Consider the following 16,829-nt stretch of genomic DNA (forward strand, 5'->3'; position numbering starts at 1 on the left):
CGTAGTAGGGAAATGCGCGGGGGATTTAAATATCCCCCGCGGCATTTAAATAAAAATGTCCGCCGCTTTTTTCCGGCTTTTAAAAAAGCCGGAAAAGAGCGTCTACACTGGCCCCGATCCTCCGGAAAAAGCGCCCTTTTCCGGAGGCTCTTATTCCTACTTCACTTTGAAGTAGGAATAAGAGCCTCCGGAAAAGGGCGCTTTTTCCGGAGGATCGGGGCCAGTGTAGACGCTCTTTTCCGGCTTTTTTAAAAGCCGGAAAAAAGCGACGGACATTTTTATTTAAATGCCGCGGGGGATATTGAAGTAGGAATAAGAGCCTCCGGAAAAGGGCGCTTTTTCCGGAGGATCGGGGCCAGTGTAGACGCTCTTTTCCGGCTTTTTTAAAAGCCGGAAAAAAAGCGACGGACATTTTTATTTAAATGCCGCGGGGGATATTTAAATCCCCCGCGCATTTCCCTACTACGATAGGTGAAATTTACATGCCCCTTCCGGAAAAGGGGCCAGTGTAGACGTAGCCCCGTTGTATTGATGTAGCCCCCAGACTTCCCTCAAGAACCCACTAAGGGTACTCATACCACTGGTTCAGAAACACTGTTCTAGACCTTTAATCATGCTTGTTGCTCTTCTCTGGACTGTCTCCAATTTCTCCACATCTTTCTTGAAATGTGGTGCCCAGAACTGGACACAATATTCCAATTGAGGCCTCATCAGTGCAGAACAGAGCAGAAGAATGACTTCTCGTGTCTTGCTCCTGTTAATGCATCCCAGAATCAGGTTTGCCTTTTTTTTCCCTTCGGTGTCACACTGCTGACTCATATTTAGCTTACGGTCCGCTATGACCCCTTTCTGCAGTATTCCTTCCTAAACAGTCACTTCCAAATCTGTAGGTGTGAACTTCCAACTCCTTCCTAAGTGGAGTACTTTACATTTGTCCTTATTAAACTTCATCCTATTTATCTCAGACCACTTCTCCAGTTTGTCCAGATTATTTTGAATTATGATCGTATCCTCCAAAGCAGCTGCAACCAGTGTTCCCTCTAAGCCAGTGGTAACCAACCAGTAGATCGGAATCTACTGGTAGATCTTGGAGTCCATGACAGGTGATCCTCATTGGTTTGGCCTAGTGGCTATTAAGTGCCAGCACTTCAGCTGCTGCTCCCCCCACTGCTGCTCATCTCCTGTCCTTTGCCTTGGAGCTACTCTTCCCCTAGGGAGCCTCCTGCTTTCTGTGCAGGGCAGGGGGGAGAGAGGAGGGTGCTGATGTCAAGGTGCCCCCTCCCAACCTGCATCCTTTCACCACAAAGCAGACAGGGGGCACAACAGGGCTTGGGATGGAGTCTGCTGGCTGCTTTAGGGAGTGGGCCATGGCCAGCGCAGGGGTGAGCCTGCATTAGCCCCACTGCACCACCAACCAGGATCCACCAGAGGTATGCAGAGCCCAGCTGGAGCCCACATCCTGAACTCCTACCCCAGTCATGAGTCCCCTCCACCACCCCAAGATCTGAGCACCCCTGCATCCAAACACCTCCCAGAGCCTGTACCTAGAACCCCCTCAGCACCCCAACAGCCTGCCCCAAGAGCAGCTCAGAGCCCCTCTCATATTGCAGATCCCTTCATCCAAGACCAGAGCCTGAACCCCAATCCTCTGTCCCAGCCTGATGAAAGTGAAGGAGGATGGAGTGAGCAGGGGTGGGGGAGGAGGCGGGGCAACGGTATTTATATTTGAGGTTGATCCTGGATTGCACTTAAATTCAATGAGTGATCTCCTGCTTAAAAAGGTTGGAGACCACTGCTCTAAGCTGTGGGGCAGCACAGCTTCACAAGTGATTTATCAGCCCCACCCAGTCAGTAAGCTCTGTGCATGAGCCCTGAGCCTCTGACTGGCTGGCGCTGATTAATCACCTGTGAAGCTGTGCAGCCACAGCTTAGAGCGAACACTGCTTGCAACCCCTCCCAGCTTGGTATCATGTGCAACTTAATAACCATACTCTCTGTCATCATCCATGTTATCAATATCCTTCTTGAATTGTGGATATCAGAAATGGACACTGTATGCTAGCAGTGGATGCACCACTACCAAATAAACATTTAAAATAACCTCTCTACTCATACTTGAAATTCTCATTTATGCATTCCAGGATTACAGTAACCTTTTTGTCAGAGCATTACAAAGGGAGTTAATGTTTCAGCTGATTATCCAGCATTACCCCCCAAATCTGTTTCAGAGTCACTACCTTTCAAGGTAGTCCACAATCCTTAAAACATGGTCTACACTGTTTATTCTTTTTAGCTCCACCAAAATGCACATTGTTAACTGGTGCCCAGTTTACTAACTTATCCAGATCTCTCTCAATCGGTGATGGTCCTCTTCATTACTACAACTCCCCCAATTTTTTACGCAATATGTACACTTACCAGTGATTATTTTGTTTTCTTCCAAGTCATGTAAAAATGTTAAGGAGCATAGGAACAAGAACCGATCTTGATGGGACTTCACTGGAAACATCCCTGCACAGTGGCCCCATTTATGAGGATACAGGTTGAACCACTCTAGTCCAAAATCCTGGGGACCTGACCAGACACTTTACTGAAACTCAGACAGTCAATGTCTAGCAGCATTAGCAACACTTTCGCTGCTTACTGAGCTCTTAGAAGACATTTAGCGGCAAATTAGACCTAAACAACAGCACAGAATACTGAGAGCCAGGACCAGTGGCTGTAAAACTATATGGGACCGTGGGAAACTTGGTCACACCCATGGTAAGTGGACATCCAGCTAAGTGAAATCATGCTGGACCACTGATGTTGCCAGACCAAAGTGTGCTGGACTAGAAAGGTTCAACCTGTATTTTTGAGACTTCTTAGTTAGTCACCTTATATTCCATTTAGTGTGTGTCATGTTAATTTTATTTCATATGCTGATTCAAAGTGCTGTGCAGTACCAAGTCCAATGCCCTACAGAAGTCTTTTATGTGAATATTACCACCTTTATCAATCAAACTTGTAACCTCATTTTAAAAATCAAGTTATTTTGACATAACCTATTTTCTATAAACCTATGTCAATTTGCATTAATTTCATTACCTTCCTTTTAGTCTTAATCAAGTCTAGTATCAGATGCTTCATCATCTAATAGGCCATCAACTATCCAAATCATCACTATATGCCTTTTTAATATATTGTCACAAAAACTTAAGCTGTCTTCCAGAACTTCTGCAGTTTTACAAAAGATAATGGAAATCATTAATGCTAGAGTACCCTACGCCAACTCTTTTAAAATTCTTTGATAAAGTTATCTGTACCTGCTGATTTAAAAATGCCTAACATCACTAGCCTATGTTTAACATCTTCCTTAAATACTAGTGGACTGAAAAGAGTATTATTATATATGACTACATCAATACCTCCCCTCCCCAAATCTTAAAATTGTATATATAAATACATATTTCAGTGAATTTTATTTTCTTTATAAAAATCTATTAAAGAATGGACAACTGCAGCGCAACACTTACTAAATAAATCATACCTAGGCAAAAAAGTCAGTGTACTGACAGGGCAATAACTCAAATTGTCCAAACATGAAATATATGGGGCTTCCACAACAAAAGTGTATGCTCATTATAGGGCATCAAATACTATCCAGGGCAAGCTCTCCATCTATAAGACATGATAATGAAAACAGATATACTGGTGCCTGAGTTCATTAGGACATGCTATCTTCCCTCCTTTCACATTATTATAAAAAAGGAATGTGATAGATTTGGGAGGGAAATATGCCCCTCGAAGCTAGCAGACACCGCAGTCGTAACTTCAGGAATCTCTCCCTATATCCATTTTACAAAAAAATAATTGAGCTGGACAACTAGTACAGGCAGTCCCCGGGTTACATGGATCCGACTTACATCGGATCCCTACTTACAAACGAGGTGAGGCAACCCCGCACTAGCTGCTTCCCCCAGGCAGACCAGGGAGACGCGAAGCTAGCGCCCTCCTCCCCAGCAGATGAGGGAGACACAGAGCGGCTTTTCACAGCAGACACCTCAGCTTGAGAATAAAGGACTGAGGGAAGTGAGGTGTGGGAGAATAAAACTGAGCTCTGGAGAAATGTTTGGCTAGAGTTTCCCCTATAATATGTACCAGTTCCGACTTACATACAAATTCAACTTAAGAACAAACCTACAGTCCCTATCTTGTACGTAACCTGGGGCCTGCCTGTAGTATGACTTACTAATTACACTGAACATATATACTTGTTTTAATGTTAGCCTAAGAGGAAATAGAATGTGCATATACATGTAGCCATCTACCTATATATGGATCTAGGTATCTAAGTAACCAGGCACAATAAGATTTTCAAATGACCAGGTTTACAAACTAACATGGGGTTATCTCTAAATAGAATACCCTCTACTCCTGGGAGCATTCTGTGCCAAAAATTTAAAAATTCTGAAAATGGTCAAAATAACATTACATAATAATGCCAGTGTTGATTATACTTTGGTAATTTATTTCAAAGTCTGTGAGCAAATATGTCTAACAATATAGACTCAAGGAGTAGAGAGTTAAAGAGATCCCTATGACAACCCAGTTCTTGCTTCTCTGCCCTGTTCCTCCATTCTAGAGCCCATCTGGGGCCAGACTCTCACAACTCCTCCCTCAGAGCCCAGCCATGCCCCCCTTAGCCCAGACACACCCACTCCTCTCTCCAATTCAGAGCCCAACCTTGCTTCCCTCTTGCTCAGACACCTGCACCCACCTTGCCCCCAGAACTCAACAGTGACTTCTATGTGCAAGCTAGGTGTGACCAGATCCTGTGACCCCTAGTGACGATGTTAGCATTGCAGCTCCCTTCTGTGATGTAAAGGGAATGCTGCAAGCATGTTAATGTCTGCAAAAATGTACACTGGGCAGTGATGCAGAATTCCCCTAGGAGTAATCCTGAACACACACATCATACCTTTAAAGGAAAACAACATATCTGGCATAAGACATTTGCTACTGTCCTTTTATTACGTGAGGGTTTTTTTTAAAAAAAAACTAAACTGATGTTAAAAATGTGTGCATTTATTTAATTGTAAACATCATAGCCATTGAAAAAAAATCCCCAACCTGTTTTTAATTATCTGTTCTTCTCTAAATGTTATCGATTATTCACTTGAAAAAGTAAGTTTTAATGTCAAATGCATTTTAAGTTACAGAAGCACAAATTAATGTTTGAAAGGTGAAAGCATTAACCTGTAGCGGTTTTCATGCTCCTCTGCTTTAAATACACCAACATTTTAAAAATGTGTTCCTAGACAAAATAACATTACAGTCTGGAACTACACTTATTTTGCAGGCCAAGTTTTAAATCCCTGACAAAAATAGGGTTGCCAAGTGTCCGGTATTCACTCTGACAGTCCGGTATTTTTGCCTCCTGTCCGGTAAAAAAGTTCAAAAAATACCAGACACCTGAGATGTCCGGTATTTTCTGATATTTTTCCCCGGCCAGGAGGCGAAAACGCCAGGCACCTGGCAACCCTACAAACACTCAGCGCCTGGCCCTCCCCTACTGTACATTTGGCCCAGTTTCTCTAAATTAGACACAACTACAGAAGCACATACATTGGTAATGGACTTAAGTGATGCCATTTCCTGGGAGACTGATACATTATCAGTCTTAATTTATTAAATACTGGTCATGCCTCTCATAGAAAAACTGAAATTTTAATTTGCTGTTGATTGATACATGAAAGAAGTGCACTTAAGAGCAAAGTAAAAATCAATTTACAATTAAATTTGAAATTATTGCAACCTATATTAAGACCTAACCTTACTATCATTTACTCAAATAATTTAAATTAAAATAACATTAATATTTATGTAGTACAGGCTGGCTGCTGATGTGTTAAAGGATTTCAAACCACTAAAATGGTGAAAGTCAGTCTCTGTCTATGCACCTGGAGCCATAATTTGTTGAAGTGTTCAACAAGCTTTTGACAGGCTACGTCTAGACTACAATGTTTTACTGGAAAAAGGTATGCAAATTGCACTCTGGAATTTGCGTCCCTTTTTCCGATAGTTTTATCGGAAGATGCTTTTCCGAAAACTGGCCCATCTACATTGGGCCAAATTTAAAAAAAAAAACCTCGTCTTTCGGAAGAGCCCTTCTTCCATGTGGAAGGAGGAAGACAGGGCTTCTGAAAGAGTGCGTCTAAAAAAGCGGAAGAGCAACACGTTCCCTGGATGCATCTAGACGTAGCCATAGCAGTAGCCTCTTCTGCAGCTGATGAGTATTTTCTTAATTTCAGTTTAACTAACTAGTTTCAGTTTGTTCAAAGCTTGAGAAACCACTTGGGACTAAAAAAAAAAAAGCATGAAATGCTAGAGATAAAGCTTGAGAAATTGATTGGTCAAAAATGAGGTTAGAGGATGAGATCTATTATAGGTTGAACCTGTTTAGTCCAGCACCTTTGGGACCTGACCAGTGCCGAACCAGAGTATTTGCTGAACCATGGCAGGTCAATACTGTCTAGCAGCATTAACAATACTTTCACTGCTTTCTGAGCTCTTAAAAGACATTTAGGGGTAAATTAGACCTAAATAAGAGCACAGAACAACAGGGTCAAGACTAATGGCTGTAAAACTTTATGGGTCTGTGGGAAACTTGGCCACACCCGTAAGTGGACATCTGGCTCACTAAAATCATGCTGGACCACAGATGTTGCTGACCAGATAATGCCAGACTAGAGAGGTTCAACCTGTAGTTAAATCTTGAAGAACATAGTAACCAGCTCAATCAACTAACTACTGAGAAGATCACTTTGCTAAATACATCAGTTTTAAATGAAGAGATCATGTTTTGATATCCTGATCATTTCAGGTAGCTTTATTTAAGTAATCAAAATGTAAGAGGCTGTTTCTGGGCTTTTTTAATTACATTCACATTTCATCCAAATGCATCCGAACACAAGTCACAATAAATAAAAATCCCACCATTTTTACTACAATAAACACTATACAAATTAAAAATCTGAGTACAATTATATTAAGCTATATAATCATTTAAATAAATGTGTGCAGATACTCCTGATGAGCAAAAGTACCTCCAAATTATACCAACCAATTAAAAAAAATCAACTTTTTTTAGATAAATAACTGAAGACAACAAATGGAAAGCAAGTTTAAAATAGGTCATTTCAATCAAAATATTTTTCTTACTGATTCAAATTGGTTACTAAACCACTACCCTCCTTAAGATGTCATTTCATGAAAGGAATACATTAAGATGTATGCTATAGGTGAGCATCCTTAAGTGCAGCAAGAAACTGGCAAACATAAGTTTGAAAGAAACTTGGTTGAATTTTCTGTGAAGGATGCAAAGTATTAAGATGTGATCCCAGAGAGCACCCTGAAAACAACATTCTTCCTGCCTCCTGACTAATTTCCCCTTTAATACTAAATTGTTCCTGGCCAAATCTTCCCCCATCTTCACCAAAATCTAATCAAATTATCTTGAACAACTGACCACATCTATTTATTTATTTATTTGGAACAAAAAAGTAACAATATAATAGTAATAAATGAAGCAAAATCTGCCTATTTAAAAAGGTCAGTTCTACATAACATCAGCAAGATTTTATTTGAAGTATTTAAGTTTGGGTAATAGCCTAGGTAGTCTGGATCCCAGTTCCATCATACTAACAGGATCAGTATTTTATACAAAGTGGATACTGGTATACACACTTGCACAGCCTTGAGGATGTGAACAGGCTGCCAATACCAGGATAAAATTATACAGAAAAATCAATCTTTTCTCTTCCAACATACAGTACATAGAAAATCCCTTAGATTTTTTTCAAGTAACTTTTACTCAAAAGACTAAATCATGCTTAATCAATTATTATCAAACTATAACTAGGGAAACTCTTCATCCACTGGATGCATCCACTATAAGATGCATCTGACGAAGTGGGTCTTTGCCCATGAAAGCTTATGCTCCAACACTTCAGTTAGTCTATAAGGTGCCACAGGACTCCTCGTCGCTTTTGCAGATTCAGACTAACACGGCTACCCCTCTGATACTCTTCATCCACTGAAATACAATCACTATTGAGGCCAGATGAAGCAACACCATGCAACAGTTTAAAACAAGAAATGAAGAGTACTACCCACCTGTAACTTTAGGAGTTGACAATGTTAATTATTCAAGTCACATTATTAGTAACTAATACCTCTCTACTTTTCCAAAGCTTTATTAAACACAAGTAGCTGGCACCACTATATAAAATCACTTCCAAAAGATTGCATGTAAAAAACAGCACATGCATCCCTAGCATCGTGCTTAATACTATAAGAAATTAGGTGGTGATTCAAGGGTGTGCCTACCACTGAATCAACAGTATCACTTCTTCATGTTCTTTGGAGGTCTCCCAAGCAAAAGATTGCTATACAGCTTATGAAAGCCTCACAAGATTGCAGTACATGGGGTTACGAGAAGGCAGACCAAAAAAGAAACTTGGAAAGCGGCAACTCTTTCTAACTTGCAGAGCCATTACCAAAATGATATATAGCTGTCATAATTTAAAGCTCCTTTAGACTTTAATCTGCATACTTGTTTAAATCTGGAAGTAAGCCACATTTGTCACAAGTTCATGACAAATCTTTTTTGTTTAAATTAAATCCAATCCTTTTATACACAGTCTTTTTATCACAATGTGGCATGATTTGCCTGTTAAAGCATGCCATTTAAATTGCATGTGGTTAGAGAATTCTTAACCAGTCAAGCAACATATATGTAATCTATGTATAAAACCATAAAGAACCTCTTAATATAGCCAAGCCAGACTTCATGTAACATTTGCTATGTGATAAACTCAGGTCTTTGAGATGCAAACCGTACTCAACCCTGAACAAAATAAATGTTTGTTTATTATACCTTACTGTCTTATGCTAATTCACTAGGAAGAATTGTGGGTTGTACAATAATCAACAATTTATATGCTTTATATACCAACTTGACAATAGGAGAACCTCCTGTCCATTTACAGAGAGAGTTGCTCTGTTAGGACAATTAAAGCTAATGAAGAAAATAATAAGCCTTCTTTGAGAGATTGTCACTCTCCACTACACAAAAATTCTCTTTACTATTTCATGTTAGATATCATGAAGTGACTCCCAACTTGGTCGGGAAGCTTAACTATTTGTTCTAAACAAAAATGGTTGCCATTGACCCATGGTTAGGAGGGCCACATAATACAACTGATATGCCCTTTTATCACTCAACCTGTCAAGCAATGTCACAAATTAATCAATCAATGCATGGAGATTCCCCCACCTCCCTAAACAACCCATTCCAGTGAGAATAGTGAAATAGTTCTTTCCAAAATCTAATCTAGCTCTCCCCCATGACAATCTGAGACCATTGCTTCTTGTTCCGTCATCTTCCATCACTGAGAATAACTTGGCTCCATCCTCTTTGGAATCTTCCTTCAGGAATGCATCTCATTCTGGAAACTGAAATAATGTCCTCTGTAACTCACTCTCTGCCCTCCCATTTATCCAGAACACTGAAAACCTCTCTACCTGCTGCTTCTTAAATCTCTTATAGGCTTTTAGTATCAGAGGGGTAGCCATGTTAGCCTATATCCATGAAAACAAGGAGTCATGTGGCATCTTAAAGTCTAACCACTTTATTTGGGCATAAGATTTCATAACTACTTCATCAGATGCACAGAGTGGAAATTACAGAGGAAAGCATAAATATACTAGCACATGAAAAGATTAGTATCTGCTAGTATATATGCCTGCCTCTGTGTTTTTTACTCTATGTATTTGACAAGTGGGTTTTTGACCATGAAAGCTTATGCCCAAATAAATCCATTAGACTTTAAGATGCTACAGGATTCCTTGCTGTAATACAGGTGTCTTTTTTTCCTTCCACACCAACGTCATGCTTCTTGTCCTCACTGTCTAGGTTCTGTACAACTCTGTCCCTATTTATGTGTCTGTCCATGACAATCTGCACGATCTACCATGGATCCTGCTCTTACTATTCCTCTTAATTGTCCCTATTTACAGATTTGCATCACTGCTTACACTTGGTACAGCTGTGCCCTAGACCTGTCAATGAACAGCTTCTGTTTATTTATTCAAAACCCTTAAGACCATTTTCCCCCCACAAATTGTTATAACAATGATCCTCACCCATACCTGTTCGCCACTAATCGTTTTCTAAGACAGATGAAGGATCCTTAGGACAGTAATCTTATATTTCATAGTGTTTTGAAAAGCATAAACACTGCTTCTGTTAAATTATTTGTAATGAATAAAAAATGACCACGTGCGCATATCAGATCAGATCACATAGTACAAGTCTAAAGAGGGTAAGTAATTTTGGGAGTTGTGTAAAGAATCGAAGAAAATTCTAGAGAAACATTATGAATCACAATGGGTTTTCCTAAACATACTATAGAGCACATAACAAATGGAACATTTTTCCTCTTCTGAGCAACACTCTAGTATTTATCATCTAATGTCTATATGGATAAATAGTGTTGGAAAAGATCCACACAGAGGGAAGTTTTGATTGAACTCTAGTTAGCCACATTAATGCTGACAAAGCAGTAAAACAATATACTTTATATATTGTACATTGATGCAATTAATTTTGCTAGCTCACCTATAAATGGAATGGATGCCAAGGAATCACCAGGTGGGCTGGAACCTGATGCTTTCCTCTCTTCAATCCTTTTTATATGCACCTCTCGACGTGCATCATTAGGTAACCAACAGGTAGTGTCTGAAACAGCCTCTTGGTCATTTACTGCTAGAATGTAGGACTGATGTCTTAAAGGCTGTGGAGTCTGGTGACCAGACGGTGATTTTTCCCGCAACACAACTGTGTCTCTTTCATTTTCCAGAATGTCTGGCTGCTGAATTTCAGGCTCGTGTGCATTTTCCCTTTCAAAATCTTGAACCTTTTGTCTAACACAAACATCTAAGTTATCAGAGGCAGCTGAGCTCTCACTCAACTGTTGGACCAGGTTGGCAGAAGCTGCAGTCGATGTAGGGGGTTGAATGCTCTTACCAATTTCTGTTTTGTGGTCTGGGATGCTTTCTCCTCGGATTCGTAACTGATGATTTAACATATCACTCTGATGCACGTGATTTACTGCTCTTTGGTCTTTGGCCGCAATATCCAAGCTCTGGTTAATGGGAAGTGATGATTTTTCTGCATAGGGAGCAGAGGTCTTCAAAGAGTTACTTTTAGAACTTCTGGCTGTCACAAGAGATGCCCTCTCATGTGAACCGGTTGTAGGCTTTGAAACTCCACCTGCTATTTGAAAATCCCTAGTAGGCTGCAGTGTTTTTACATCTGATGGAACTTTTTGGAACTGAGAAGCAGACATAGAGGCTCTATTGCCTTTTCGCCTGTCTGAATTATGAGCACCTGGAGCCACCGAAAAATGTGGACCTCGAAGAGACATATGAAATGCATGCTGCCTAGATCTTTCATAAATACCTCGTCGATCATCTTGCTCAGTAAATCCAGTCCACTTATAAGTCCTTTTTCTGTCTCCATTTGGATCTGTAACAAGATTCTCAGCATAAAAATTTTCTATTTCACCCTGCTTGCCAAGGTAATCCCATGAATGAGTTCTGTGATTCCTAGAACTAATAGATGGTGAGGTTAATGCATCCTGTGAAGCACTTCTTGGCCACTCTTTCATCAACAGAGGATCTTCAAGTCTTTCCTGGGACACACTCCGTTGTCGGATCTGAACAGACTGTTGAACCCGATCATGAGAGGTGCTTCTTCGTCGTACCTGTGAAATAGTGCGATTTGGCACCACTTGATTATAATCAGTTGTGTTCTGAGAGGCTGCTCTCAAACTATCCAATCTTTCCTGTATTGTTCGGCAGCCATACATGTGCAAACGTCTGTTATCAATGTACTCTTTGTAGGTTTTGTAGTTTTTCCAGTCTATGTGCTGGTGGGAGTTTGGAGAAGTATAGTGATTAGTAGAGATTGGGGGAGAACCTGCAGGAGGTCTAGTGCTTGAGATCCCTTCTGGATGTCCTCCATAATTTCCAGATTTACTTGTCATTCCAGTGGGATCTACTGGCCTTGTAATTGGAGTCTGAGGAAGTACAATGGCAGTAGACACTGAAGACAGGGGTGATGTGGTCCGTGCTTTTGTTTTTAAAGTGGTTTGATCCTTTAAGCCATACCTCACATCCTCCGTCCTGTGTAATGGACCAGCATGATTGGTTCTGGAGGATGGCAAATCTACAGCCTTCTCAGAAGGCACAACAACAGTCCTTATGGTTTCATTGCAAACACACACAGCTGTATTTGATTTTACAACATCTGTTGGTGATGGAGGCACTTGTATTTCCATTCTATAGGCCCTGTCTGGCTGCATCAATGTCCGTACTGGTTTACTGGCGTGCTGCTTGTTCAATAAAGAATCAGAAGGTGGTATGTCTACAGTCTGTGCCATGACAGAAGCTGTGGATGTCAGACGAGGATAACATATTGGTGGTGGTTCAGGAATGTTGTGAGCAGTGCCGCTATAGGCTTCGTTGCCTTTCAAGTAGGCATCTTGAGAATATGCCTGTGGATGGAGGATTTTAAAAAGTGTTAATTCACAGAAAACAGATATGGAAAGATCACTAAACTGAGTCCCTTCTCCTGCAACTGCAGGATAAAGTCCCTAGAAATGACAGCTTAGACATGAAATTCATACTTCATTTGATCTTAAATAGGCCAGTTTAAAAATGTATAAAAATAGCACATTTCTTCACTTAAATCTCCAAACAGCAAGGGAGTAGTAACATATGAAGTCACTACAGAAAAGGGGGAAAAACATTGTAGAAACCAAATAAATTATAAATTTCTAGAAATTAATTGAGATAGATGAGATGTATTTCCAAAGATCTGTGAGCACAAACTAAAGGATTAATTCCCCCCGCCCCAATTTGTTTCAACAATATTACTTTAGATATTCCTCCCTTTTAAGCTGCTTAATGCTGGGAGCTAGAATTTCATAGCAATCGACAGGTTAAATGGCTGTATAATAAATTTAACCAACGCTAGAATAGTCTCTGTTGTCTTGCCACACAGAAGGGCAGATAGCATATGTATACACTTTTCCCTGAAATACTGATTCTCATATGTAAAAGGCATTTTTTCTAAATATAAAATGAATAAATTAGAGTGACTGATAACATCTGTGTTGCCAGCCAACACCCACCACCCTTTAATAATCTTACATGATACAGAAGACATTCAATAAATGGCACCATTATAAAATCAGTTACTTAAATTGACAGATATAACATGAAAATAAATTCATATTTACTATTGTCTATATACCTTTACCGTAAAATGGAAACTAAGACTCCAAATTAATTTGCTCGGTATGTTTAATAATTCAAATCTTACCTTGTATTTAAGAGCCTGACTCCTAAGAAAAATGGTTAGATTACATTTTGCACGTTTCATCAGTCTCTCTTTAGCATCAAGAGACATTTCTGTAATCATTGCAAAACAGCATATATACAAAATCAAAGTCAAGCATTATATTAACACTACCACATTATTTTAAAACTTTAGCATGACTTTGTTTAGTTAAAATGAAATTAAAGAGCTGACAATTTCAATCTTGCCAATGCAGTATATGACTAAAATGATTTCCTAGATCTTTTATACACTTTAGGTGTGCTATCATATTACAGCATTTCCTGGTCAAATCATAACATGCTCAGTTCAGACAATTGACGTGCCTTGTCTTAGCATTAGACAGGTTGTAAAAGCCCAAGTGCAGCCATAAACATAAGATTGAGAGCAAGTACTGAGGGGGAGGGCGAGGCACTTAAAAGACTGCTGCAAAACACATTATGCTGAGCATTAGTTAAGTGCAGAATATTAAAGCAAACTGGAAAAAAAAATCAACCAAGTAACACAGGCATACTCCACAAATTAACAGGGTTATACACTATGAAAGGAATTCAGCCGATCAGCATATCTAGCTAATTTCTAGCAACTTGCAGGTTTTAATATTCTGGCTTCTTACAAATCTTTAGGAAAACATGCCTTACAAAAAAATCAGAGAAATGGCTACTGTGTACATTTCTTACCAGTGCTGTGACATCCTTTGTAAACTGCAGCTGGCAGAAAATAGGAAAACATAGTAAAAGCTGCTCACAGATGTAAAGGCAGAATTATGTTGTCATACTGATGCTGGATACAGCAAGCTAAAAATACATCTAATACCAATTTCTCTGGAAAGTACCAACAGAGGTAAAGGGCAGTGGAGTATAAAAAAATAACTTCAGATTCTTTGCGGACATTTCCACTTCCTGCTTCTACCTGCTTCTTGCATTTATTTTCTCCCCGTTCAGGAAAGCAAAATACATGTGTGCCATGTTGTACTGGTGCATCTTTACTGCTGCATGCAGAGCGCTCTGGTTGTGTGTAACAAGGCTTCCCTTCCAGCAGAGCAACATTACTGTCTCATCTCCCCTGAGCTGTTACCATCTCTGCTTCCAGATGACGAAATGAGGTCTTCATCATGCATATGAAACAGTGCACCCCTTCCCCACATATATCTGAACATAAGCACAAGCTGTCAGCTGACTGCAGCTGCTTTTATGTGTCTGAAATGAGAGGAATGATTCTGCAGAAATATCCTCCCCATGTGACCGTGTTCATTTTTTTTCACCCCTCACATAACAGGAGCAAGCTGTGTTTCCATTACATTGCACCCTACTAGGTTTTTTTTATTCATTGTATGTGTTTTCCCCTATAGCAGAAGGTAAAAATTGGATTTCTATACTTTTATGTAAGTGGCTACTTAGGATACTGACAGGCTCCCAATATGGTTTGAAAAAGAAATAGGAAGGAAGAGAGATTCCTAGAAAAATACAAATGAAACAGACTATTATCATGCAATATAATTAAGAACAGGGAGTTTGTCGTCACTTTTCAAGGTAAAAACAACAAACCATAAAATAGTTCTCCCTCCTCAACTAACCTAGTGTTAGCATATTCCTGAAGACCTAACTTACATACTGTTGGCGTTTACATCTTTATACAATATGTCCACCACTGACAATGCTTCATTAACTTTGACAAGAATGCTAAGATCTAAACTGACATGATCTGAAGATGCCTCACATTTCAAATGACTGGAAATGTAATAATTATGTACTGACAGGAACCTGGATGTTGGAACTATTAACAATATGCCTCCGAAGATAACTATGGTCTAAGAATGCTCAACACAGAACTGATACTTGTTTTTTAAACATATGTACACAAAGGCATGTATTTATGCTCATAGGTGCTTACTATCTGCACAGAGCAGGCCCGGTATTGTGATGAAAGGAGAGTTGGTTAAAAAGAGCTCAGAGGGATTGGCAAAACTCTTTAATGAACTAATTCAGTCAAAGCTTCATTTTCAATGGGAGGGGAAACAAAGAGTAAGGAGTTTCCATATTTGTATTAATTAAATCCTTTTATAATTCCAGTTTTGGGCCTGCATGAAATAGTGTAACATTTAGGGAAGTGAAAGTGCTGCATTTTATTACTGTCCTGATAATCCTATAAACTGAGGAAATGAATTAATGAGATGCTGCTAATATTAGCCTGAAAAATTTTAACTGTGTTAATCAGCAAGTCACTGACCAATTTTTAAAATAAGTTCAAGAATTAAACCAGAATCTTCAGTGCATCAATATACATTTTCTGGTATTCATACCCCTATTTGCATATTCTTTTCAGTCTTTTAGTTCCTCTCGGTAGTTTAATATATTAAAGACAAAAGCAGTATCTGAAACTTGTTGTGCTAAAACATATGTTTACAAAAATTAAGCCAAACCACAGTGGCTCAAAGAGGCCTTGTGACTTTTAAAAGCATTACATCCCCATTTAAGTCCCTGATGCCAAGAGCTGCTAAACACCTATCTATGTATTGAGAGACTAAGAAGCTCAGCACCCACAAAGTTTCTCTTTTTAATTATTCAAAAGCACTACATTACAACTCTGAATACATTCCTACTTCCCATAAAAATATGATGAGGTTCAATGAAAGCATGCTATAGAACTATAATTACACTTATCCTGTAAATCTATTGCTCAGACTACTTACTTTAAAGATAAGTGAAATAGAGCCATAAACTGAAAGAAAAACTCAATTTTTAATCAAGCTGAGTAAGAATAATTTATATAATAAAATACTGTACAGTTCTCTCTCCCCTTCATCCTGTTTTTGTTTGTATGCAAAACTTTTCAGGGCAGAGATAGGTATTTACACAGCAGCTAGCACAACAGGGGCAGGGATAGCTCAGTGGCTTGAGCATTGGCCTGCTAAACACAGGGTTGTGAGTTTAATCCTTGAGGGGGCCATTTAGGAATCTGGGGCAAATCTGTCAGAGACGGTACTTGGCCTTCCAGGAGGGTAGGGGATTGGACTACATGACCTCTCAAGGTCCCTTCTAGTTCTATAAGATAGGTATATCTCCATATATTATTAAAATAAAAAAATCATCCCATTTTAATCACACACACACCTCATATTACAGTAAATAATTAACATAACATATTAAAATTTCTAATACATTTTATGCCATTTGACAGTAAAAAACCAAAATACAAACCCAGTTTTATCTTTTCTTTCCATGGTTATTACTGGCAGCCATCACATTTGGTCAAATTTTAATTAACACACAAACTTTTATTTCAGAAACAACTAAAACAATATGCTGGGATAAGTGATTATCATGGTAAACTTTGTATTCAGAGAACTTGCACCCATTGGCCCAATCCACAAATACATTTG

General features: G+C 39.3%; 1 protein-coding gene across 3 annotated transcripts in view; it reads right to left on the reverse strand.

Annotated features, from left to right (window-relative positions):
• The window catches only part of ARHGAP21 (Rho GTPase activating protein 21), a 203,229-nt gene that overhangs the window by 40,935 nt on the left and 145,465 nt on the right, over positions 1 to 16,829 (reverse strand). For 2 of the 3 annotated variants that reach the window (XM_075922534.2, XM_014569653.4), the window contains 2 exons: positions 14,128 to 14,157; positions 10,664 to 12,602 (listed from right to left, as the gene is read on the reverse strand). In XM_075922534.2, the coding sequence (XP_075778649.2) occupies positions 10,664 to 12,602; positions 14,128 to 14,157 (1,969 nt within the window). The remainder of the gene's footprint in view (positions 1 to 10,663; positions 12,603 to 14,127; positions 14,158 to 16,829) is intronic. The other variant, XM_014569652.4, reaches the window with a different exon arrangement.

This window comes from Pelodiscus sinensis, chromosome 2 (genome assembly GCF_052426305.1).
Source record: "Pelodiscus sinensis isolate ZL-2025 chromosome 2, ASM5242630v1, whole genome shotgun sequence".
In the NCBI taxonomy this organism is placed as follows: Eukaryota; Metazoa; Chordata; order Testudines; family Trionychidae; genus Pelodiscus; species Pelodiscus sinensis.